General features: G+C 45.8%; 1 protein-coding gene across 2 annotated transcripts; it reads right to left on the reverse strand.

Annotated features, from left to right (window-relative positions):
- Positions 1–4,258: 4,258 nt before the first annotated feature.
- On the reverse strand, positions 4,259–22,738 carry LOC144484492 (uncharacterized). Of its 2 annotated transcripts, XM_078203012.1 has the most exons (4): positions 22,028–22,700; positions 21,011–21,160; positions 17,881–18,013; positions 4,265–7,571 (listed from the first exon to the last, which is right to left on the reverse strand). In XM_078203012.1, exon 4 carries the CDS (start codon positions 7,242–7,244, stop codon positions 6,426–6,428), a length of 819 nt encoding a protein of 272 aa, XP_078059138.1. In that variant the 5' UTR covers positions 7,245–7,571; positions 17,881–18,013; positions 21,011–21,160; positions 22,028–22,700; the 3' UTR covers positions 4,265–6,425. The 2 variants fall into 2 exon arrangements, with proteins under 2 accessions (XP_078059137.1, XP_078059138.1); XM_078203011.1 differs by lacking the exon at positions 21,011–21,160 and having other exon boundaries at positions 4,259–7,571; positions 22,028–22,738.
- Positions 22,739–27,096: the final 4,358 nt, after the last annotated feature.

Here is a 27,096-nt window from a genome sequence, read left to right on the forward strand (position 1 = left end):
AATTTGATCAGTTGGGGGACATTATATTCTGTCAAATCTGGCTCAAGAATAAGGTTGATTGCTCAGTTCAAGTAAGAAGGAAAGTTATTGGCTTGCAGCAAGTGTCTTTTCGAACCAGTATATCTTGTATTAACCTTATTCAGTTGTGGGACATGGGCGTCGCTGGCTGGCCAACATTTATTGCCCATCCCTAGATGCCCTTGTTCAGAGGGCAGTTGAGAGTCAACCACATTCTATGAACCAAATGTGTTCATTAAATATTACTGTATTTAGGACAAAGAACAAAGAAAATTACAGCACAGGAACAGGCCCTTCGGTCCTCCAAGCCTGCACCGACCATGCTGCCTGACTTAACGAATACCCCATACCCTTCCGGGGACCATATCCGTCTATTCCCATCCTATTCATGTATTTGTCACGATGCCCCTTAAAAGTCACTACCGTATCCGCTTCCACTACCTCCCCCAGCAACGAGTTCCAGGCACCCACTACTCTCTGTGTAAAAAATCTGCCTTGTACATCTCCTTTAAACATTGCGCCTCGCACCTTAAACCTCTGTCCCCCAGTAATTGACTCTTCCACCCTGGGAAAAAGCTTCTGATTATCCACTCTGTCCATGCCTCTCATAATCTTGTAGACTTCTATCAGGTTGCCCCTCGATCTCCGTCGCTCCAGTGAGAACAAACCAAGTTTCTCCAACCTCTCCTCATAGCTAATGCCCTCCATACCAGGCAACATCCTGGTAAATCTTTTCTGTACCCTCTCCAAAGCCTCCACCTCTTTCTGGTAGCGTGGCGACCAGAATTGAACACTATATTTCAAGTGCGGCCTAACTAAGGTTCTATAAAGCTGCAACATGACTTGCCAATTTTTAAACTCAGTGCACTGGCCGATAAAGGCAATCATGCCGTATGCCTTTTTGACTACCTTCTCCACCTGCATTGCCACCTTCAGTGACCTGTGTACCTGTACACCCAGATCCCTTTGCCTATCAATACTCATAAGGGTTCTGCCATTTACTGTATATTTCCTATCTGTATGACACCTTCCAAAATGCATTACCTCACATTTGTCTGGATTAAACTCCATCTGCCATCTCTCCGCCCAAGTCTCCAACCGATCTATATCCTACTGTATCCTCTGATGGTCCTCATCACTATCTGCAAATCCTCCAACCTATGTGTCGCCCGCAAACTTACTAATCAAACCAGTTACATTTTCCTCCAAATCATTTGTGCATATTACAAACAGCAAAGATCCCAGCACTGATCCCTGAGGAATGCCACTTGTCACTGCCCTCCATTCAGAAATGCATTCTTCCACTGATACCCTCTGTCTTCTTTGACCAAGCCAGTTTTGTATCCACCTTGCCAGCTCACCTCTGATCCCATGCAACTTCACCTTGTGCATCAGTCTGCCATGAGGGACCTTGTCAAAGGCCTTACTGAAGTCCATGTAGACAACATCCACTGCCCTACCCTCATCAATCATCTTCGTCACTTCCTCGAAAAACCCGATCAAGTTCGTGAGACATGACCTCCCCTTCACAAAACCATGTTGACTCTCACTAATACGTCCACTTATTTCCAAGTGGGAATAAATCCTGTCTCGAAGAATCCTCTCCAATAATTTCCCTATTGCTGATGTATGGCTCACCGGCCTGTAATTACCTGGATTATTCTTGCTACCCTTCTTAAACAAAGGAACAACATTGGCTATTCTCCAATTCTCTGGGACCTCCCCGTAGCCAGTGAGGATACAAATATTTCTCTCAAGGCCCCAGAAATTTCCTCCCTTGCCTCCCTCAGTATTCTGGGGTATATCCCATCAGGCCCTCGGGACTTGTCTACCTTAATGTTTCTCAAGAACCCCAATACCTCCTCCTTTTTGATCTCAACATGACTCAAACTATCTACACATCCTTTCCCAGACTCATCATCCACCAAGTCCTTCTCTTTGGTGAATACTGACGCAAAGTACTCATTTAATACCTCGCCCATTTCCTCTGGCTCCGTGCATAGATTCCCTCCCTTGTCCTTGAGTGGGCCAACCCTCTCCCTGGCTACCCTCTTGCTCTTTATATATGTATAAAAAGCCTTGGGATTTTCCTTAATCCTGCTGGCCAATGCTTTTTCGTGACCCCTTTTAGCCCTCCTTACTCCTTGCTTAAGTTTCTTTCTACTTTCCTTGTATTCCACACTTGCTTCATGTGTTCCCAGCCTCCTAGCTTTGACAAATGTTTCGTTTTTCTCTTTGACGAGGCTCACAATATCTCTCATTATCCAAGGTTCCCAAAACTTGCCATACTTATCCTTCACCCTTACAGGAATGTGCTGGTCCTGAATCCCTATCAACTTACACTTGAAAGCCTCCCACACGCCAGATATTGATTTGCCCTCAAACATCTGCCCCATCTGGTAGCTATTTATTAGCTACCAGTCATGAACAGATGAGAAAGTCATGAGCCTTAATTGAGTTATAGTTAATCAATGAATCAGTCGTTATAGTAAAAGATTGAGTTTTATTTGCTGTAAGAGTTTAATTGCTGTGTATGTAAAGAATGTGCAATGAGGATAAATGTACTGGCGAGAGAGACCTTCAAGCTCTGATTAGCCTCAACATTTGAAACTGTGAGAATAAGGGGATTGTATAGAATCAGATAAAGGGATAGTATGAACCAGTTCTATTGTATTCCTGTCTAAGATAATGAGAGAAGGTGGTGTTAGTAATTGAGGATCCAGTTAATCTAGTGGTCAAATTGACCAATTGTCATGATACAACAGGCCCAACTCTGACGTGAAGTAATCGTCACTTTGTGGATAAAAGTAGAGGTTCTGAACGTCTTCCTTGCGAGCCAAATACTGAAAACTCCCGAGGCTGAGTTCCAAGGAAATTACTGTCAGAGAAGGAACCAGACTCCCGAGGCTGAATTCCACAAGAATTCCTGTCAAAGAAGGAGCCAGAGAGGTTTACGTTTCTACGGACTGATCACCCGCATGAAGTTGTAAAAGTCAATGTCTTAAAGTTTATTTATTAGTCTATTAGTGCGATGCCCATGGCAGTTTCCCAACTGGGGCGCAGGCCCCGTTATTCTCAGCTAATATTAGCCCTCAACTCCATCGCCTGGCTGTCATTGACACGAGCAATAGAGACAGAAAGGTGCCCAGGCTCAAATGGGAAGTCAAAATGTGTGCCTTTAAATGAACTGTTAGGATCTCTGATGATCAACAATTTAAAAAAAAATTCTAAACCCAGTGAGTAAATTAAAGAATGACATGACAAAACTTCAAGTTTATGGCGTTTACTCCAACAAACTGGAAGCAACAATGATTAAACACTTTTTTATAGGGAACATCGCCCTTAAACTGTAAAATTAAACTTTGCCCTTTTACTCTTAACACCATTAAATATCCACTCAATGGATATATTTTACCCTGCCTTGGAATGTTCACACTCTTTCTCCAAAAACCAGTCCAAAGTGATTCTTTACTCCCCAAGGGTTTATTTCCATTGTTTTCCTTTTCCAGTCTGGCAACCTTTAATCCCAGAACTGTCCTTCACAGTGATGGTTCTCCTGGACATTTTCCCACTAACATAAGCAAGGCGAATCTTCCAGCCTTGGTTCAGAATTCTCAGGAATTTGTGACCAACATTCGACATCGGAGCAGAAGTCGGCCATTTGGCCCTTTGAGTCTGCTCCACCATTTATTTACATCATGGCTGATCTGTTTGTGTTGCGTTCTCGTGCTATACCCGATACTTTTGATGCCCTTATCCAACAAGAATTAGTATAAAGGCAAAATTCTGCTGTTGTTGGAATCTGAAACAAAAACAGAAAATGCTGGACAATCTCAGCAAGTCTGACAGCATCTGTAGAGAGAGAATGGAGGCAACATTTTGAGTCAGGATTACTCTTTGTCAGAGGTGAAGACAAGGAAAATCGGACAAAATTGGGAAGCAATCTATTAAACCTCCTCTGAACCACTTTCAATGCATTTGTATCATTTCTTAAATAGGAGACAAAGCTGCACCGAGTGTTCAAGATGCAGTCTCAGCAACGCCCTGCATAACTGAAGCAGAACATCTTTACTCCGAGGTTCACTTTCTCTCGTAATAAAGGATAACATTCCATTTGTAAGAACTTTGATTTATTTGAACTAAGATTTATGGGGTTCTCTTGTTTACAATAACCTCCCTAATCGTAAATCACACCAGGTTCCAGTGTCTTAACCATATGGTAAGAAAGAAAGCTTTAAATGGTGAATTCAGAAAGTTTATTTATCATTAAAAATGTAACAAGTCAGAAAGATAAAAACGGAGTGTCGATTAACAGTTAATAGAGAAAGTTTAACATTAACAATTGAACAGACTTCTCTCCATCCCTCTCAGACCAGGACATGAAGTGACCGCTCCAAAAACATGGATAACTTGTAAAACCAACAGCTCTCAACACCTCTCTGTAAACATCTCTCCCTCCACCTCTCTCTACCAAATTGCCTTCTCAAGACCACTTTTTTATACTTTAAAAATGCCGAAAGCCCATCTTAGCCAATTCCCATAAATCTTCAATTATAAACTAAAATAGACATGAGTTTTCAGATGATTTGAAAAGAAATGAACTGTCTGCTGAAAGGGTTAACTTTTCTACAGAACCTAAAGGGATGGGGAGTGAGCAGCAAACACTTGGCCCTCAATAATACCACTTTACACAAGTATAAAAATCAAAACAAACTCGATTGTAAACTTCATCTCTTAATTTTTTTGTTATATTCCAGAACCTAATTATTTTCATTTGATCAGTTTTTGTTAGGGATGGACAACTTCTGTTCTTTATAAACTGATTCACTCATTTTGTTTATTCTACATGGGCTCGGAGAATCAGAACCCAGACTTTATCATCCTTATCCTTTTTCTCCCTTTGCCACCACTCCCTCTGTTTTGCGGGAGGGTCGTGGGGATTCCAATCAGAACTAATCATTTTATCAGAAAAGTTAAATACTGCGGATGCTGGAATCTGAAACAACAACAGAAAATGCTGGAAAAGCTCAGCAGGTCTGGCAGCATCTGTGGAGACAGAGTGGAGCCAATGTTTCAAGTATGGATGACCCTTCATAAGAGCTGTTATGAAATGTCTTCCAGACTTGAAACGTTGGCTGTATTCTCTAATAATTTTATCGATAAGTTTCTTGTTCTTAGTTTCCAAACAGCAGGTAAGAGACCTGTCCAGTCCTCACTCGAGCTCTGATTTTTCACTGGCCATGCTTGGGTCAGTTTATAACCATTAGAATCTACTCTGAGGTCTGCTTTTCAGTCCAGTGCTACTTGGAGTATACCGTCACTTCACTGACTATCGGGTCACATGTCCCTCACAGTTCTTATCACAAATTTGGGATAAAATAATTTAAACAATGCCTGAGAACGCTTTTTAACTTCTTAACCAACTACCTACCACTGTTTGTTGATTGGTCAGACCCCCTTTTTACAGATTCGGGAATCTCAGCCGCTGAACACCAGCCGGTCCTGGAATAAGTTTAATTCTAACCCATTCTGAGTAAATATTCTCACCAGGTCCTCTGTCGGGGCCCTGCTAAGCAGCTTTAATGGTCCGTGATTGCAGAAACTGAGCAGTCACAGGAATGTGGTCAAGATAGTCCAGTCCCACAATGCCTCACATTCAATCTGCAGTCCTTCAATTATAACAGAATATGTGGCTGTATGTAGCTGCCTCGGCCACAATCAGCGCCAACACTGCCTTCCTGAACTGCTACAATGCCTGAGGTACAAGTACACCCACAGTGCTGTTAGGGAGGGATTTCCAGCTACACATTCCATACTTCCTCTAGACTGTAGGTGGATACCAGATTGATATATTCCATTCACCCACACCCAAGGTGAGTTATTCCAATTTCTTTATTGTCCAGGACAATATATTCACAATATCTTTCAAACAGAAATTAAAGAATATTTTGATGCAGTGCATGGTACTGACCTGGAACTCGCTGCCTATGAGGGTGGAGGAAGTGGAAACAGTAAACAATTACAAAGGAAATTGGATGGGCTTCTGGGGGCGTTTCAAACAGAAATGCTGACTAAATATCTCTGAACTTCCTAACACCCTGTCACTCTGTGATCCTTGTGAAATTTGAAACCAGGTATTCGCAACAAGACTCAAAGAGCATCAGCCCACTGGAGGCAAAGTTGTGAGACCGGCCAGTCCAGCAGAAAGAAACCCTCCGACCCTCCCCATTGACCAACTGTGAGAATGAACAGAATGCAGTTCTGGTGTAATTGAGAGCAGAAACAATAACAGCAGAATCCAACCCCTGTGAACTTGTTGGTGCCTCAGCAGCTGTGATGAAATTCTGAACCCTTTTTATACGCTGAGCAGGTGGACGGTTTCTCCCCAGTGTAACCTCACTGATGTCTCAGCAGGTGGGACAACTGAGTGAATTCCTTCCCACACTGAGAGCAGGTGAATGGCCTCTCCCCATGTGAACTCGCTGGTGTCTCTGCAGGTTTGATGAACGAGCGAAACCCTTCCCACACTGAGAGCAGGTAAACGGCCTCTCCCCAGTGTGAATGCGCTGATGTGTCTGCAGGACGGATGACTGAGCGAAACCCTTCCCACACTGAGAGCAGGTAAACGGCCTCTCCCCAGCGTGAATGCGCTGATGTGTCTGCAGGTGGGATAACTGAGTGAATCCCTTTCCACACTGAGAGCAGGTGAACGGCCTCTCCCCAGTGTGAATTCGCTGGTGTCTCTGCAAAGTGGATGACATGGTGAATCCCTTTCCACACTGAGAGCAGGTGTACGGCCTCTCCCCAGTATGAACGCGCTGATGTGTCTGCAGGTCGGATAACCGAGTGAATCCCTTTCCACACTGAGAGCAGGTGAATGGCCTCTCCCCAGTGTGAATTCGCTGGTGTGTCCACAGGTTGGATAACTGGTTGAACCCCTTCCCACATTGAGAGCAGGTGAATGGCCTCTCCCCAGTGTGAATTCGCTGGTGTCTCTGCAAAGTGGATGACACAGTGAATCCCTTTCCACACTGAGAGCAGGTGAACGGTCTCTCTCCAGTGTGAACTCGCTTGTGTGTCTGCAGGTGGGGGAACCGAATGAATCCCTCCCCACACTCAAAGCAGATGAATGGCCTCTCCCCAGTGTGGTTGCGCCGATGAGCATCCAGCAGAGAGGGGTATCTGTATCTCTTTCCACAGTCTGCACATTTCCATGGTTTCTCCATGGTGCAGGTGTCCTTGCCTCTCCCTTGGGTGGCCAATCAGTTGAAGCCTTGTCCACACACAGAACACGGGTACAGTCTCTCCCCGCTGTGAATGGTGTGATATTTATTCAGGCTGTGTAACTGGTTAAAGCTCTTCAGTCAGTGCACTGGAACACTCTCACTTGAATGTGGAAGTGTGTTGATGCTTTTCCAGTCACATTAATGTTTGAAATCTTTTCAAATCTTCCAGATTCAATGGCCGATGATATTCAGGTCCCAAGGAATATGACTCTGCCAGATCTAGATGTGACGTTTGAGATTTTAGCCTGTGATTCCTCTTTCAATATCCTGCAAAACAAGTTGACACAAGTCATCAGTGTCAGTACAGGATAGAAATTCAGAACAGACAATTCCAGTTTCTATGGAACATTCTTTCTCTCTCAATCCCCAAAAGCTGTGAATCTCCATCCCACACACTCTCCCTCCATTCTCACTCTGCTGTATCTAATATTTACCCTTCCAATTCTCCTGAAGGTGCTGTTTGAGGCTGATTGACAGATCCATGCTCACTCCTTCCTGTCCTGAACACAGAGAGCTGAAAATCTCCACGCAGGCTGCCAAACAGGTACATGTCTATCTGACCGGCCGAACAATGTGTGGAATATACCGACTGGATTCACTTCCTTACCATTCAGTTGCTGCAAGTCCCCAATTTCCTCCAGAATGAGAAAAGAAATGGAAAGGAGGAAACATTGATTTCCTCCCAGATGTTGTTCAGAGGCGGAAGTTTCAATCATTGGCCAACTTCCGCATTGTGATGGCACAATATAACCGAGCCTGAATTAGCCAATAGGAATAAGTCTGTTCCCATGTGACGTCCTGTGGTTCCAGTGCGCAGGCCCGGGCGCGCGTCCACGGGAGCCCCGCCCCCACCCATTGTTCCCCTCCCTCTGCACCTCCTCGAGCCAAGGTTTCCAGGCAACCGGCTGGCGGCTCCGGCCAGAGCGAGAAGCCGCTCGGTGATCTCTCCCTCCCCCCTCTCTCTACGGCGGCTGCTCCAAAAAGAGATCGAGAGCGACCGCTGGCGGCAGCCGCACTGCGCCTGCTCCGGACAGCTCGGCTCAGCAGCACTCTCTGCGCCTGCTCCGGACAGCTCGGCTCAGCAGCACTCTCTGCGCCTGCTCCGGACAGCTCGGCTCAGCAGCGCTCTCTGCGCCTGCTCCGGACAGCTCGGCTCAGCAGCGCTCTCTGCGCCTGCTCCGGACAGCTCGGCTCAGCAGCGCTCTCTGCGCCTGCGTGCTGGGCTGCCAGCTGAGGGAGTGGGGGAGGGGACTTTGCAAAATCTCTTCCCACCATTTTCTTCCAAGTCCCGCAGTTTGATTTGAAACAGAACAGCTTCTGTTTGTAGCTTCACCACAGACTCAAACTTCACACACAGACTCCAACTTCACACACAGACTCAAACTTCACACACAAACTCAAACTTCACACACAGACTCAAACTTCACCACAGACTCAAACTTCACCACAGACTCAAACTTCACCACAGACTCAAACTTCACCACAGACTCAAACTTCACCACAGACTCAAACTTCACACACAGACTCAAACTTCACCACAGACTCAAACTTCACCACAGACTCAAACTTCACACACAGACTCAAACTTCACCACAGACTCAAACTTCACCACAGACTCAAACTTCACCACAGACTCCAACTTCACCACAGACTCAAACTTCACACACAGACTCCAACTTCCTCCTCTGGACAACATCTGAGAGGAAAACACTTTCTTTCTCCCCCTGGGAAATACAGAGACAGAGAAATTCTCTGGAACTGGAATTAGAGCCAAATATACTGAGGGGGAAATGTTTGTGATTTTGTGGAACCTGTTTTTATTGTCCGAGCTTTTTAAAGTGTAATTTATCCTGTCTATTCAAATACTGTTTCTTAATGCATGATTCAGTGATGTTAATTTTAGATTAATTTTTAAAGTAAAATTTTTTTTTAAATGAAACATTGTCTTTTAGTTTATTCCATTGGGATTTGTGGGAATTTGTTTATTATAAGGTGACCATGAGGATCGTAACAACATTGATATGTCTGGTGTTGTTATATGGTGCATACGATGTGCAGATGCCGGTGTTGGACTGAGGTGGGCACAGTAAGAAGTCTCACAACACCTGGTTAAAGTCCAACGGGTTTATTTGGAATCACGAGCTTTCAGAGCGCTGCTCCTTCTCACCTGATGAAGGGGCAGCGCTGTGAAAGCTTGTGATTCCAAATAAACCTGTTGGACTTTAACCTGGTGTTGTGAGACTTCTTACTATATGGTGCATATTAGGTATATTATTTATGGATTTGTATTACAGTTGATGTTGTTTAATTCCAGAATAGTATTGTAACTACTCTGTATATTTTCCAGTCAAAGAGTCAGCAGAGCACAAGATAAATCAATTCAGCAGCTTGAGTCCGTGCCCAGTCTCTGTCGGGGAATCCACTCAGTGCCATTTTTCCTCCATATCCCTGTTCCCCAGTACGTTTAATTCCTTCAAGTGCCCGACAAATTTTATTTTGAAATCACTGGTCGTCTCCACTTCCACCACTCTCATCGTCAGTGAGTTCCAGAACATGATTGCTTGCTCCCTAAGTCAAGTTCTTCCGCATCCATCTGTCATAGAATCATAGAAACCCTACAGTACAGAAAGAGGCCATTCGGCCCATCGAGTCTGCACCGACCACAATCCCACCCAGGCTCTACCCCCATATCCCTACATATTTTACCCACTAATCCCTCGATTTCTATGCATCCCAGGACACTAAGGGGCAATTTTAACATGGCCAATCAACCTAACCCGCACATCTTTGGACTTTAATCTCTAATCTCTAATCATGTATCTCTAATCATGTAATAGAGTTCTGAATATTGCTTACATTTTTAGTCCACTAAATATGCAAATTTTTTATATGCTTAGACACAAGCCTGTGTGAAGATTTCGGGAATATGTGTCCTGTACATGAAACAGTCAGCACGGATCTGTCGATTAGGATGAATCAGCACCCTCAGGACAATGTCTATTTCAGGTCCAGCAAAGTGAGAATGGAGGGATGAAGGTTTACAAATTTTCAAGAATGAGAGGAAAGAATGTTCCACAGAAACTAGAATTGTCTGTTCTGAGTTTTTATCCTGGACTGACAGCAATGATTTTTGTGAATTTCCTTCACAGGCTATTAGAAGGGGAGAATTTACAGACACAAATCTCAACAAACATGACGTTAGGATCTGACAGAGTCACCCAATTATTCAGGATCTGAATACCATCGGCATTTGAAACTAGAATGGGAAATGTTTGTCTATCCCTTCAAACTGTTTAAACATCAGTGTGACTGGAAAATCACTGAGACACATTCACTCGAGTGAGAGTATTCCAGTGAACTGACTGGGGAAAGAGCTTTAACCAGTTACACAGCCTGGAAAAGATTGAAGGATTCACAGTGAGGAGAGGGACCATGTACGTGTTATCTGTGGGGTCAAACCTTCATCTGAACCTGGAGATGTACAAAGACACTCAGACCATGGAAATGTAGGGACTGTGGGAACATAGAACATAGAACATAGAACATTACAGCGCAGAACAGGCCCTTCGGCCCACGATGTTGCACCGACCAGTTACAAACAAAAAAAAAAAAAAAAAAAAAAAAAAAAAAAAAAAAAGTGACCCTCCAACCTAAACCAATTTCTTATCGTCCATGAATCTATCTACGGCTCTCTTAAACGCCCCCAAACTAGGCGCATTTACAACTGATGCTGGTAGGGCATTCCAATCCCTCACCACTCTCTGGGTAAAGAACCTACCCCTGACATCGGTCCTGTAACTACCCCCCCTCAATTTAAAGCCATGCCCCCTCGTGCTGGATTTCTCCATCAGAGGAAAAAGGCTATCACTATCCACCCTATCTAATCCTCTAATCATCTTATATGTTTCAATAAGATCCCCTCTTAGCCGCCGCCTTTCCAGCGAAAACAATCCCAACTCACTCAGCCTCTCCTCATAGGATCTCCCCTCCATACCAGGCAACATCCTGGTAAACCTCCTCTGCACCTTCTCCAAAGCCTCCACATCCTTCCTGTAATGTGGGGACCAGAACTGCACACAGTACTCCAAGTGCGGCCGCACCAGAGTTGTGTACAGTAGCAACATAACGCTACGACTCCTAAATTCAATCCCCCTACCAATAAACGCCAAGACACCATATGCCTTCTTAACAACCTTATCTACTTGATTCCCAACTTTCAGGGATCTATGTACACATACACCTAGATCCCTCTGCTCCTCCACACTATTCAAAGTCCTCCCGTTAGCCCTATACTCAACACATCTGTTATTCCTACCAAAGTGAATTACCTCACACTTCTCCGCATTAAACTCCATCCGCCACCTCTCGGCCCAACATTGCAACCTGTCTAAGTCTTCCTGCAAACTACGACACCCTGCCTCACTGTCTACCACACCACCGACTTTGGTGTCATCAGCAAATTTGCTAATCCACCCAATTATACCCTCATCCAGGTCATTAATAAATATTACAAACAGCAGTGGCCCCAAAACAGATCCCTGAGGTACACCACTTGTAACCGCACTCCATGATGAATATTTACTATCAACCACCACCCTCTGTTTCCTATCCGCTAGCCAATTCCTGATCCAATTTCCTAGATCACCCCCAATCCCATACATCTGCATTTTCTGCAGAAGCCTACCATGGTGAACCTTATCAAACGCCTTACTAAAATCCATATATATCACGTCCACTGCCTTGCCCCCATCCACCTCCTTGGTCACTTTCTCAAAAAACTCAATAAGGTTAGTAAGGCACGACCTACCTGCCACAAAACCATGCTGACTATCACCTATCAATTCATTACTCTCCAAATAACTATAAATCCTATCCCTTATAATTTTTTCCAACATCTTGCCGACAACAGAAGTGAGACTCACCGGTCTATAATTCCCGGGGAAGTCTCTGTTCCCCTTCTTAAATAATGGGACAACATTCGCTAACCTCCAATCTTCTGGTACTATACCAGAGGCCAACGACGACCTGAAGATCAGAGCCAGAGGCTCTGCAATCACTTCTCTTGCCTCCCAGAGAATCCTTGGATAAATCCTATCCGGACCAGGGGATTTATCTATTTTCAGACCCTCCAGAATATCATGCACATCCTCCTTATCAACTGTAATACTGTTAATTCTACTCCCCTGCAACCCAGTGTCTTCCTCAGCTATATTCATGTCCCCTTGCGTGAACACCGAAGAGAAATATTGGTTCAATGCTTCACCAATCTCCTCCGGTTCCACACATAACTTCCCTCTGCCATCTATAACTGGCCCTAAACTTGCCCGAACCAGCCTTCTGTTCTTGACATACCTATAGAACGCCTTAGGATTCTCTTTAACCCTATCCGCCAAAGTCTTCTCATGTCCCCTTTTAGCCCTTCTAAGCTCGCTCTTCAACTCCCTCCTAGCCAATCTAAAGCTTTCTAGTGCACTACCCGAGTGCTCACGTCTCATCCAAACATAAGCCTCCTTTTTCTTTTTAACCAACAAAGAAACTTTTTTGGTGTACCACGGTTCCCTAGCCCTATCAATTCCTCCTTGCCTGACAGGGACATACCTATCACAGACTCGCAGTAGCTGCTCCTTGAAAAAACTCCACATGTCGGACGTTCCCAGTCCCTGTAATCTCCTAGTCCAACCTATGTTTCCTAATTCTCTCCTAATAGCCTCATAATTACCCTTACCCCAGCTAAAACCACTGGCCCGAGGTTCATGCCTATCCCTTTCCATCACTAAGGTGAACGTAACCGAATTGTGGTCACTATCACCAAAATGCACACCAACTTCCAAGTCTAGCACTTGGTCCGGCTCATTTCCCAGCACCAGATCCAATATAGCCTCACCTCTAGTTGGCCTGTCTACATACTGAGTCAAAAAACCTTCCTGCACGCTTTGAACAAAAACTGACCCCTCTAACGAGCTAGAGCTATAACAATTCCAGTCAATATTCGTAAAGTTAAAATCCCCCATAACAATTGCCCTATTACTTTCACTCCTAAGCAGGATTGACTCAGCAATCCTTTCCTCAACCTCTCTAGAACTTTTAGGAGGTCTATAAAAGACTCCCAACAGGTTGACCTCTCCTCTCCTATTTCTAATCTCCGCCCATACTACCTCAACAGATAAGTCCTCATCAAACCTCCTCTCTGACACTGTGATACAATCTCTGACCAATAATGCTACCCCTCCCCCTCTTCTACCTCCTTCCCTACTTCGACTAAAACATTTGAACCCCGGGACCTGCAGCATCCATTCCTGCCCCTGCTCTATCCATGTCTCTGAAATAGCCACAACATCGAAGTCCCAGGTACTGATCCACGCTGCAAGTTCACCCACTTTATTGCGAATACTCCTGGCATTGAAGTATACACATTTCAAACCCTGCTCCACCTCACCTCTGCAATGCCGTGTATTGCAGTCCCCATCCATGCATCCCTCACTTTCAGCCCCACTACTCAGGATCCCTCCCCCCCCCCGAATCAGTTTAAACCTCCCTGCATGGCCTTAGCAAATTTACCCCCCAGGATATTGGTCCCCTTCCGATTCAGGTGTAGACCATCCTTCTCATAGAGGTCACACCTTCCCCAGTACGAGCTCCAATTGCTTAAGTACCTGAACCCCTCCCTCCTGCACCATCCCCTCAGCCATGAATTCAAACCCTCCCTCTCCCTATTCCTCTCTAAACTATCCCGTGGCACAGGCAAGAGACCAGAGATAACCACTCTGTCAGTCTTGGCCTTTAGTTTCCACCCCAACTCCATAAATCCCTGCCTGATATCCCCTTCCCCTATCCTCCCTATGTCATGTGTCCCCACATGTACAATAACTTGTGGTTTATCTCCCTCCCCCCTAAGAGTTCTGAATACCCTGTCAGACACATCCCGGACCCTAGCCCCTGGTAGGCAACACACCAACCCTGAGTCCCTACCTTTAGTTCCGACCCTCCTATCTGTCCCCTTAATTGTGGAGTCCCCAATCACAAGGCCCAGTCTTTTACAGCCCCTAACCACCTGAGCTTTCTCACTCGGCTCACCCCCAGAGATCTGCTCTCTATGCTCAGTTGATTCCTCATCAACTGTAGCCTCCAGCACCGAAAACCTATTATGGAGGGGAACCGCCCCAAGTGATTGTCCTCCCGATTGCTTCTTACTCCTCCTCCTGGCATTAACCCAAGCCTCATTTCTAGGAGTTACTATTTCTTTATAACTCCCATCAATTTCCACCTCTACCTCCCGAATTATGCGGAGTTCCTCTAACTCCCCCTCCAGCTCCTTTACACGCTCCTCCAGAAGCTGCAATCTAATGCACTTCTTACAACTAAAATCTCCTGAAACACTACTGAATTCCCTCACCACATACATCCCACAGGAGATGCAGCATACTGCCTGAACTGCCATCCCTGAAGCCAAAAAACTTCCCCACACTTATAATTAGGTTAGAGGAGGATGGAAGGGTGGGATCCTCTACCAGTGTAGAGGATCGGGTATCTCCTCTGCACCAATTTATAGGGCTAGGAGTCCCAGGACTCCCCACGGCCGACTTCCGGTTTCCTGCTTTTTTTAAAAAAAAAGCTCCAAAAAAGTAAGTGAAAATAAACTCAGCTTAACTTCCAGCTCTCCACTCCAAAATCGCTCCCCCCTCTGCCCGCTCTACCGGAAGAATGAGGTTGAACCTCGGAGGTTAGTGCCTTTTTTTAAAAAAAAAAAAAACAAACTACAAACCGTCCCAGGACTCCCCACGGCCGACTTCCGGTTTCCTGCTTTTTTTAAAAAAAAAAGCTCCAAAAAAGTAAGTGAAAATAAACTCAGCTTAACTTCCAGCTCTCCACTCCAAAATCGCTCCCCCCTCTGCCCGCTCTACCGGAAGGGATTCAATTGTCCCTCGAAGCTGGAAACCCTTCGATGCAGCCACACTGTGGAGACACCGTTCACCTGCTCTGAGTTTGGAAGGGGATTTCGTGATTCATCCACCCTGAGGAATCACCAGCGACTTCACATCAGGGAGAGGCCATTCACCTGCTCTGAGTGTGGGAAGAAATTCAGCGATTCGTCTGCCCTGCTGACACACCAGCGGGTTCACAATGGGAAGAGACCATTCACCTGTTGTGTGTGTGGAAAGGGATTCACTCAGTCATCTACCCTGCAGAACCACCAGCGATTTCACACGGGTGAGGGACTGTTCCCCTGCTCAGAGCGTGGGAAGGGATTCACTCACTCATCGCTCCCGCTGACAAACCAACGCATTCACACTGGGCCGAGGCCATTCATCTGCTCCGAGTGTGGGAAGGGATTCACTCAATTATCTAGTCTGCTGAGACCCAAACGATTACATACTGGGGAAAGGCCATTCATCTGATGTGTGTGTGGGAAGTGACTCAGTGAATCATCCAGTCTGCTGGAATACTGAGGCTCCTCCCCCAATAAGGAACCTGTTCAATGCTCTGACTGTGGGAGCTGCTTTAAAACCTGAGCCTACCTGAGGGTCGACCAGCGCATTCACACTGAGGAGACCCCGTTCAGGCGCTCTCACTGTGCAAAGAGGTTTAGAACATCATCTGACCTACTGAAACATCAGGGAATTCACATTGAGGAGAGACCCTGATAATTCCCACTCACTTTCAGCGATTTCTCATGAAACCTACCAGGTTGGAAGCTTCTGCCTGAAATTTTATTTTCCCTCAGTTTCCAAACTGAGACCATTCACCTGCTCAGTGTGTGGGAAAGGATTCACTTGTTCATCCAAGCTGCTGAGACACCATGGCAGTCACACCTATTAGTGTTCTTTCGGATGCTCTGACTGTGGCTGTTAATTATATCAATAGAGGTTAAGTTTATTCAGATGGAGGGCACTGATTAGATAGTTATAATGAGCAGGTACAAAGTGGGACTCACTAATATAACTTGGAGTCAGAGTTGAACCTGTAATGTTTGATTCTGTGAACAAATCTAGACCAAATAAAGATTGACTCCGCCCCAAGGCTGTCAGGATTATAACATGGTAACAGAAAATGCTTGTCTTATGGTGAAGGTTGGAAACTAAAAGAAAGTATATTTCAGACGGAAGCTGACAATCCCAGCAGCTTTTGTGAGAAATGACTGAAAGGCAGTGGGAATTGTCAGGGTCTGATTACCTGCTGATGCTCTCGGAGTCTGAACCATACAACCAGTGGAAGAATGAAGTGGCGATGTGGACACGGGTTACATCCCGATCAAGGAGGAAACAAGATCTGGCCTTGGCATTGTCACTTCCTAACACAAGGAAAATCAGCAACAAAGCATTTTCTGATCAGCCAAACTGCAAGTTGATACCTGCACTGGCACGGATGATTCATGTAAAGAATTCACTTCAGGTGGTTGGAGGGTAGAATCCCTGTCAATTGGTCTACGGGAGAAATCCCAAATTCCCCTCTGTGCCGGGCGATCGCCCTCCTGCTTTAAAGGGATACAATTAGTTCCATTTTCAGTCATCAATTATCTGATTGTTCCATGAAAAGAATTGCTCGAAGCAACAAATTATTGGAGAAACCAGAAGAGGGTTCCTTCATGTGTAACGTTTGGACTGAAGGAGAAAAAACATCTTTTTCTTCGATTTGTTTTGAAACACTGTTTGTGTGAATTTTTGCGATCCCGGTCAGGACTGTTAACGTTTGCAGAGAAATTCGAACACCCAGTGATTAACTGAAAGAATTACATCACAAGATTCCACATTTTTAAACAAAAACAAACTTTACTAAAATTTAAAAAGACAACACTACAAATTGAATACTAGTCAATAAAGATTTATGATATAAACCGAGTTCTATTTTTTTACCTCACCCCAAGAGTTTCTTTATACTTAATGATATCTTGAAGGTTCATTCACTTCTGTTCCTAGGACCATCCCAAAGGCATGTCAAAGCTCTCCACAATTCACTTTAATTCTCCCCAGTACTCCAGATATTCTCCAAGCTCCAAGAGTTAATGGGAATCCATCCATTATCTTTTCACTAAACAAGCCTCCAATTTTCCTTTAAGCTCTCAAACTGTGGACTCCTCAGTCCAAACATGGGCTTCACTGCATTCTTGCTGAGGCATTTAAATGTGAGAAGCACCCCTGGTTCCAACGGACCTCTAGGCTTCTAGTCCCACAGCTGGTTCACAGCTCCTGGTCCCACAACTGGTAGTTTCCAAGCTAACTGCAGACTGTCCATTGGAACCAGGTCATTGATTGGAAAGGACTCAAAAGGTTACGGGGAAAAGGCAGGAGAATGGGATTGAGATTTATCAGCCATGATCGAATGGCACAGCAGATTCGATGGGCCGAATAGCCTAATTCTGCTCCTATATCTTATGGTCTAATTCTAACCAAGGCTCCACCCTGAATCACATATCCCCATGGTAACAGAGACCAGGTGGAATATCTGACAGATTTAGCTTCAAAACTAAACCTTTTTTCCTGAGGTCTGCATGAAGAATTCACCGAACAAAAACAGTACAATAATTGTCAGTCCCAATGTCTCCAGCTAAAAGATCCAGCTGACCTTTTACAGTTCTTACCTCTCGAGTTTTGACTTCTTAAACCAACATGGGCCATGCTTTGTGACTGCGAATTCCCTGAGGGTGTTTTCATCAGATTCTCAATCCAGGTTTTCCATTTTTTAAAAGCAATTCTTGCAACTAATTCATATTTCTAAAACATAGGAATTATAAAATTAGATTTTTGTAACAAAAACAGGAAGAAATGAAAACGTATCACCTTCATAATATCCCATTTAGAATATTACAATATACAACATGCTGTATATCTTAACAACAGCCATGATCTTATTGAATGGTGGAGCAGGCTCGAAGGGCCAAATGGCCAACTCCTGTTCCGAAGTCCACTGTTTTCCTATGTTGATCTATCTTATAACCTGCAACAGACATAATAATCCCTCCATTGTCCACTTCACATTCACAAGTCCAGCTTGGTAACAGCACACTGCTGGGTTCCATGTCCAGGAATCTCAGTCCGCTGAAGATGGAAATTACTGTTTGCAGTCTTTTCTGAAAGTTTTCTTCTTTCAATAATTATAGTCCAAAGTTCCTCCTGCAAAAGGAGAGTCTTCATTGCTGTTCATTTGTGAATTTTCAAGTTCTATTTTGAAAACAGTCTGTACAGAGTTCACATTTTGAAATTTATTTTCTTTCATGTTTGTAGTTCCTCCATTGTTTAAATCCAGAGAGAATATTCCACTCAATTCCACATTGAAACTGTCTTCTCCTTGCTCAGTTATAGCTGATTCCTTTATTGTCCAGGACAATATATTCACAATATCTTTAAAACAGAAATTAAACATTCCCATTTGATTTCAGACAGTAACATATTCTGTTCATTTGTTCTTTATTGTCAATGTCAGGCTGGTGTTGTTCTCCTTGGAGCAAAGGAGGTTGAGGGGAGATTTGATAGAGGTGGACAAGATTCTGACAGGTTTAGATAAGGTGGACAAAGAAAAGCTGTTCCCATTAGCTGAAGGGACAAGGACGAGGGGGACACAGATTTCTTGTTTTGGGTCAGAGATGCAAGCGGGGAGGGGAGATGTGAGGAAGAATATTCTGATGCAGCGAATGGTAATGACCTGAAACTCGCTGCCTACGAGGGTGGAGGAAGTGGAGACAATAAACAATTACAAAGGAAATTGGATGAGCATTTGGGCTAATGCCCTCCACACCAGGCAACATCCTGGTAAATATTTTCCGTACCCTCTCCAAAGCCTCCACATCCTTCTGGTAGTGTGGTGACCAGAATTGAACACTAGATTCCAAGTGCGGTTTAACTCAGGTTCTATAAAGCTGCAACATGACTTGCCAATTTTTAAACTCAATGCCCCGGCCGATGAAGGCAAGCATGCCGTATGCCTTCTTGACTATCTTCCCCACCTGCATTGCCACTTTCAATGACCTGTGAACCTGTACACCCAGATCCCTCTGCCTATCAATACTCTGAAGGGTTCTGCCATTTACTGTATATTTCCCATCTGTATTAGACCTTCCAAAATGCATTACCTCACATTTATCCAGATTAAACTTCATCTGCCATCTCTTCGCCCAAGTCTCCAACTGATCTATATCCTGCTGTATCCTCTGCCGGTCCCCATCGCTATCCGCAATTCCACCAACCTTTGTGCCGTCCACAAACTTACCAATCAAACCAGTTACATTTTCCTCCAAATCATTTATATATATTACAAACATCAAAAGTCCCAGCACTGATCCCTGAGGAACGTCACTTGTCACAGCCCTCCATTCAGAAATGTACCTTTGCACTGCCAACCTCTGTTTTCTTCTGACTAAATATCTCGAAACTTCCTAACACCTTGTCACTCTGTGATCCTTGTGACATTTGAAACCAGGTATTCACAAAAAGACTCAAAGAGCATCAGCCCACTGGAGGCTGAGACCAGCCAGTCCAGCACAAAGAAACCCTCTGACCCTTCCCATTGACCAACTGTGAGAATGAACAAAATGCAGTCCTGGATGCAACTGAGAGCAGAAACAATAACAGCAGAATCCTACCCCGGGAATCACTCGTGAACTTGTTGATGTCTCAGCAGCTGGGATGAAACTCTGAATCCCTTCCCACACTGAGAGCAGGTGAACGGCCTCTCCCCAGTGTGAACTCGCTGGTGTGTCTGTAGGTCAGATGAGTTTGTGAATCCCTTCCCACACTGAGAGCAGATGAATGGTCTCTCCCCAGTGTGGACTCGCTGGTGTATCCTCAGGTGGGATGACCGAATGAATCCCTTCCCACACTGAGAGCAGGTGAACGGTCTCTCCCCAGTGTGAACTCGCTGGTGTCTCTGCAGGTGGGATGATCGAGTGAATCCCTCCCCACATTGAGAGCAGGTAAATGGTCTCTCCCCAGTGTGAACTCGCTGGTGTGACTGCAGGTTGGATGACCAAGTGAATCCCTCCCCACACTGAGAGCAGGTGAATGGCCTCTCCCCAGTGTGAACTCGCTGGTGTGTCTGCAGGCTGGATAACTGAGTGAATCCCTTCCCACACTGAGAGCAGATGAACGGCCTCTCTCCAGTGTGAACTCGCTGGTGTCTCTGCAGGCTGGATAACTCAATGAATCTCTTCCCACACTGAGAGCAGGTGAACGGCCTCTCCCCAGTGTGAACTCGCTGGTGTGTCTGCAGACTGGATAACTGAGTGAATCCCTTCCCACACTGAGAGCAGGTGAATGGCCTCTCCCCAGTGTGAACTCGCTGGTGTGTCCGCAGGTGGGATAACCGAGTAAATCCCTTCCCACACTGAGAGCAGGTGTATGGCCTCTCCCCAGTGTGAACTCGCTGGTGTGTCCGTAAGCTGGATAACTGATTAAATCCCTTCTCACACTGAGAGCAGGTGAATGGCCTCTCCCCAGTGTGGCTGCGCCGATGAACTTCCAGCTCTGATGGGGCTCTGTATCTCTTCCCACAGTCCACACATTTCCATGGTTTCTCCATGATGCAGGTGTCCTTGCCTCTCTCTTGGGTGGACAATTAGTTGAAACTTCGTCCACACACAGAACAAGATTACAGTCTCGACCCGCTGTGAATGGTGTGATATTTATTCAGACTGTGTAACTGGTTAAAGCTCTTTAGTCAGTGCAGTGGAACACACTCACTCAAGTGTGGCAGAGTGTTGATGCTTTTTCACTCACACTGACATTTCAAATCTTTTCAAATCGACAGACTGGACAATCATTTCTCCTCCTGGATTCAAAGTTCGATGATATTGAGATCCCAAGGGATATGACTCTGTCACGTCTAGACGTGATGTTTGAGATTTCGGCCTGTGATTCCTCAAGATCCTGTAAAATGAGTTTCCAAAAGTCATCAGTGTCAGTGCAGGATAGAAATTCAGAACAGACAATTTCTATGGAACATTCTTTCCTCTCTCATTCCCCAAAAGCTGGAAATCTCCATCCCACACACTCTCTCCCCATTCTCAGCAGGTCTGGCAGCATCTGTATGGAGAGAAAAGAACTGATGTTTCAGAGCTTTGACAAAGGGTCATCTTGACAAGAAATATCAACTCTTTTCTCTCCTTACAAATGCTGCTAGAACTGCTGAGATTTTCCAGCATTTTCTCTCTTGGTTTCAGATTCCAGCATCCGCAGTAATTTGCTTTTATAAGGCTGCAGATACCTCCTCCCAAGTAACATGCGTGTGCCCAAGACATCATCACTTGTTTCCCTTATTTCTTTAGCACCCATGGTGCTCTCCGCAGTAAACACAGAGGAGAAGTATTCATTAAAAATCTCACCCATCTCCTGTGGCTCCACACACAGATGGCCATACTGATTTTTAAGGGGATCTATTCTCTCTCTAGCCACCCTTTTACTCTTAATATAGCTACAGAACCTCTTGGAATTTTCTTTAATCTTACCTGCCAGATCCATATCATACCCTCTTTTTGTCCTCCTGATTTCCCTCCTCAGTATTTTCTTACACTTTTTATAGTCAGAGTGATTCACTTGTCCCCGATTGCCGAAACCCAATGTATGCTTCCTTCTTTTACCTGACCAGAGCCTCAATGTCCCTTGTCTGCCAGAGATCCTTAAATTTACCATTATTTCCCTTCACCTTAACAGGAATATACTGCCCCTGGACTCTTGATATCACACTTTTAAAACCTCCCATTTGCCAGTCATTCCTTTCCCTTCAAACAAACTCACCGAATCGACATCTGCTCGATCCTGCCTAATGCCCACAAAAGTGGCCCTGCTCCAGTTTAGGGCCTTGACCTGTGGACCTGTCCTATTTTTTTCCAGAACTATTTTGAAACTATTGGTGCTCCCAATAGTGCTCCCTGACTGACACTTCAGTCACTTGCTCCACCTCGTTTCTTAACTGTCTAATAGAAAGTGAGTCCAGGAATTGATGATGAAAAATAAGGGGCTGGGAGATGAATTGAACAAGTATTTTGCCTCGGTGTTCACAATAGAGGATACAGTTAAAACTCAGAAACAGCTGGAAATCAGAAAACAGAAGTGTGGGATGAACTCTGAAAAAGCACAATTCCCAGGGAAGTGGTCCTCAGCAAACTGTTGGAGCTGTGGGCTGATGGGTCCTCGGGTCCTGCTGGCCTTCATTCTCGGGTCCTGCTGGGCTTCATTCTCGGGTCCTGCTGGGCTTCATTCTCGGGTCCTGCTGGGCTTCATTCTCGGGTCCTGCTGGGCTTCATTCTCGGGTCCTGCTGGGCTTCATTCTCGGGTCCTGCTGGGCTTCATTCTCGGGTCCTGCTGGGCTGATGAGTCCTCGGGTCCTGCTGGGCTTCATTCCCGGGTCTTAACAGAGGGAGATCGTTGATGTTGTTCAATTTTCTAAACCGTCCGTCGCCATTACCCTCACTGCGCATGCTTCAGGTCCCGCCCCTCATTCACTCCGATTGGTTGGAGGACCAGCCGCTCCCGCTCGGTCATCCAGCCCCGCCCCCTCTTCCTATTGGCCCGGAGCTGCCGTCAATCAGTCCCGGGGCATTGTGATGTGGAGCATGCGCAGTGTCATTGCTGTCCTTGGCGCTTGTTTGTCCCGGAGAAGCGGAGTCAGCGTTAGGCGGTGGCTGGGAGGATTTGGAAACACTTTGTGGATCCGCAAACCCTTCAGAATCATTGTCAGCTCCCTGGTTTGCAGCTGCGGGGCTTCTCCCTCCCTCCCTCCCGGGAACAGGCCCAGGTTAACGGCCCCATCCTGGCTCAGCCACTGGAGGATGGTTCACATCAGAGGATGGGGGAGGGGGACAATAAATAAGAGGTTACACTTTGACCTCAAATCAATGAGGACTCCGATCTCTGGGAAGAACATAGAACAGTACAGCACAGAACAGGCCCTTCGGCCCACGATGTTGTGCCGAGCTTTATCTGAAACCAAGATCAAGCTATCCCACTCCCTATCATCCTGGTGTGCTCCATGTGCCTATCCAATAACCGCTTAAATGTTCCTAAAGTGTCTGACTCCACTATCACTGCAGGCAGTCCATTCCACACCCCAACCACTCTCTGCGTAAAGAACCTACCTCTGATATCCGTCCTGTATCTCCCACCACGAACCCTATAGTTATGCCCCCTTGTAATAGCTCCATCCACCCGAGGAAATAGTCTTTGAACGTTCACTCTATCTATCCCCTTCATCATTTTATACACCTCTTAAGTCTCCCCTCAGCCTCCTCTGCTCCAGAGAGAACAGCCCTAGCTCCCTCAACCTTTCCTCATATGACCTACCCTCCAAACCAGGCAGCATCCTGGTAAATCTCCTCTGCACTCTTTCCAGCGCTTCCACATCCTTCTTATAGTGAGGTGACCAGAACTGCACACAATATTCCAAATGTGGTCTCACCAAGGTCCTGTACAGTTGCAGCATAACCCCACAGCTCTTAAACTCCAACCCCCTCTTAATAAAAGCTAACACACTATAGGCCTTCTTCACAGCTCTATCCACTTGACTGGTAACCTTTAGAGATCTGTGGATATGGACCCCAAGATCTCTCTGTTCCTCCACAGTCTTCAGAACCCTACCTTTGACCCTGTAATCCACATTTAAATTTGTCCTACCAAAATGAATCACCTCACATTTATCAGGGTTAAACTCCATTTGCCCTGGGAGGTGGGCGGGGAGGATTCACAATCACCCGCTGGAGGTCCCAACACCCCCAGTAAAAAGCTGCAGCTCCCTGCAGTGACCGGGAAAGAAAATAATTGATTTTATTTTCACTCTGTACAAAAGAGAACTGAACCCAGCCAGAATAGAGGGTGGGAGAAAAGATTTGTGAAGATATTTCACACTGGGTTTGCCAGGCTGACCAACTCTCTCTGAGAAAATGAAAGGACATCCTTCATGAGTCTGTCGGAGCAGGTGAGCAGTATTGTGTGCGGTGCTGCTGGAACTGCGAGGGTGGGCACGGGCTGGTTGGCAGCCAGAACAGTTGGAAGAGGGTGCTGCACACATCCATCTTATGGGTGAAACAGCGCCCATACGCCATGCAGCCTGGCACACTGGAGTCATGGGACAATCCATTGAAATATGAGATGGTTGGTCAGTGTGGGAGTTGGTTGCAGGACAGGGAGGAGGGAAAGTGTTCAGGATGAGGATTTACTGCTTTACAGGAACAAGTGAGGAAACGATGTTCCACAGAACATAGTTTCAAATTCCAGCATCCGCAGTAATTTGCTTTGATTCCAAATAAACTTATTGGACTTTAACCTGGTGTTCTGAGACTTCTTACTGTGCAAACTCCACAGAGACAGTCACCCACCGCTGGAATCGAACCCAGACTCAGTGAGGCAGCAGTGCGAACCACTGTGCCACAGTGAAGGGAGTTTGCCGCAAATTTCGGGTGATAACAATGGGCTGGATGTTGCTCAGAATGTGGAGCACTGCAGCAAAGTACAGAGAGACAGAGACAGAGCAGCAAACTGGACTGAGAAATGGAGTCTGCAGACTGGAACTGGCAGCATGAGGAGAGGTTATTTAGTCTAACACTCACAGCAATCTACAACCCACCCCCATTACCGAGACAGTGAGACAGAGATTACAAACACTCACCAACACAGCTCCACAGAAACGTCCCAGGAAAAAGAGGGAATCTGTGGCGGTTCCTGTCCTGAAATAGCCCCAGGACTGTCACTCAAACCCCCAACCCCGCCCAGTTCACAGCTCAGCCTCTCAGCTTGCAGCTTCCTGCACCTTGAGCCAACCCTGTCCAGGTGTGGGAGGGATGTGGAACCACAGAGTGAGGGGAGGGGTGACCACCTGCTGTGCCCCAAATAGTTTCTCCTTCCCCTCCCCCTTGACGCTCTAAGGTCTGAATGTGGATGTGTTGATGGACATTGCAGAGCCTCACGGAGCTGCGCCTGTCCCTTATCCTGGGTCACCCCCTCCCCCTGGGTCCAGTGTGTTCAGTTCGCTGCTTCTTTCCCTGCTGAACCTTCAGTTAATCAAAAACAGAAAGTGCTGGAAAACCTCAGCAGGTCTGATCGCATCTGTGATCATCCAGACTGGAAGCATTAACTCCATTCTCTCTCCACAGATGCTGTCAGACCTGCTGAGATTTCCAGCATTTCCTGTTTCAGATTCCAGCATCCGCAGTATTTTGCTTTTATCTTCATTTAAACAAGCATTCTTTGACGGCCTTTACCCTCCGTGCTCCTTTCCAGAGCTTTCCACCTTCTGCTATTGTTCCTGACTCCCACATTAACTCTGTCATTCCTTCCCTTTATCTCGCTCACATCCCGCTCGAAACTCAGGCTCAGAGTTTTAGCGCCATCTCCCCCTCCCCCAGCCTCCACATCCCAACACCCGGAATCTCTAACCCAGCGGTTCCAGTTTGTCTGGTTTGAGTTCAGATTTGCCGCAGCACCGACAGGATTTCACTTCAAACCAGCCGGAACTGACTGCTCACAAATCCCAAAATGTTTCTCCAGCAGCCCGGGCTTGTTAACGTTGTTTAAAGTCAGCGCCCAAATGCAGTTACTCTCCTCAGTTTAAAAAAACTTATCCGTTTAATCCAAAGTATTATTCGCAGCAGACATAAACACAAAATTGTGAACGTTACCCCCGCCCCCCCACTCCGCCCCCCCCCCCCCCTCCTCCCCCGCCCCCCCAACCAGACCCGAGCTGGGGTGTCCTGAGTAAGAGACATCTGTTCCGGGTGTGACAATTCTTACACATTCTCTGGTTGACATCAAACGGAAAACGCTGGAAATTGCCCCCATTACCGAGATAGTGAGACAGAGATTACAAACACTCACCAACACAGCTCCAGTGAAATGTTTAACAACACCAGGTTAAAGTCCAACAGGTTTATTTGGTAGCAAAAGCCACACAAGCTTTCGAGGCTCTGAGCCCCTTCTTCAGGTGAGTGGGAATTCTGTTCACAAACAGAACTTATAAAGACACAGACTCAATTTACATGAATAATGGTTGGAATGCGAATACTTACAACTAATCAAGTCTTTAAGAAACAAAACAATGGGAGTGGAGAGAGCATCAAGACAGGCTAAAAAGATGTGTATTGTCTCCAGACAAGACAGCCAGTGAAACTCTGCGACACACGACAGCGCAGAGTCGCGGAGCAGAAACTGATAGCCAGGTTCCGCACACACAAGGACGGCCTCAACCGGGATATTGGGTTTATGTCACACTATTTCACATAAATATTTCTGCTTTTTTCCTCCTGAGTCTTTGTCATGCGATCCTAGAATCAGAATTTATGTCACACTATTTGTAACTCCCACAGTTGCGTGGACCTGCAGAGTTTCACTGGCTGTCTTGTCTGGAGACAATACACATCTTTTTAGCCTGTCTTGATGCTCTCTCCACTCCCATTGTTTTGTTTCTTAAAGACTGGATTAGTTGTAAGTATTCGCATTCCAACCATTATTCATGTAAATTGAGTCTGTGTCTTATAAGTTCTGTTTGTGAACAGAATTCCCACTCACCTGAAGAAGGGGCTCAGAGCCTCGAAAGCTTGTGTGGCTTTTGCTACCAAATAAACCTGTTGGACTTTAACCTGGTGTTGTTAAACTTCTTACTGTGTTTACCCCAGTCCAACGCCGGCATCTCCACACCAGTGAAATGTCCCAGGGAAAAGGGGGAATCTGTGGCTGTTCCTGTCCTGATATCGCCCCAGGACTGTCACTCAAAACCTCAACGCCGCCCAGTTCACAGCAAATTGCTGCTTTTGTCAAAAGGGTCACTTGGACTCGAAACCTCAGCTCTTTTTGTCTCCTTACAGATGCTGCCAGAC

This window comes from Mustelus asterias, unplaced genomic scaffold (assembly GCF_964213995.1).
Source record: "Mustelus asterias unplaced genomic scaffold, sMusAst1.hap1.1 HAP1_SCAFFOLD_113, whole genome shotgun sequence".
NCBI lineage: Eukaryota > Metazoa > Chordata > Chondrichthyes > Carcharhiniformes > Triakidae > Mustelus > Mustelus asterias.

Excerpts from the sequence above, each read along its gene's own strand:
- LOC144484492 (XM_078203011.1), bottom strand. The coding sequence starts at position 7,244 with ATGGAGAAACCATGGAAATGTGCAGACTGTGGAAAGAGATACAGATAC.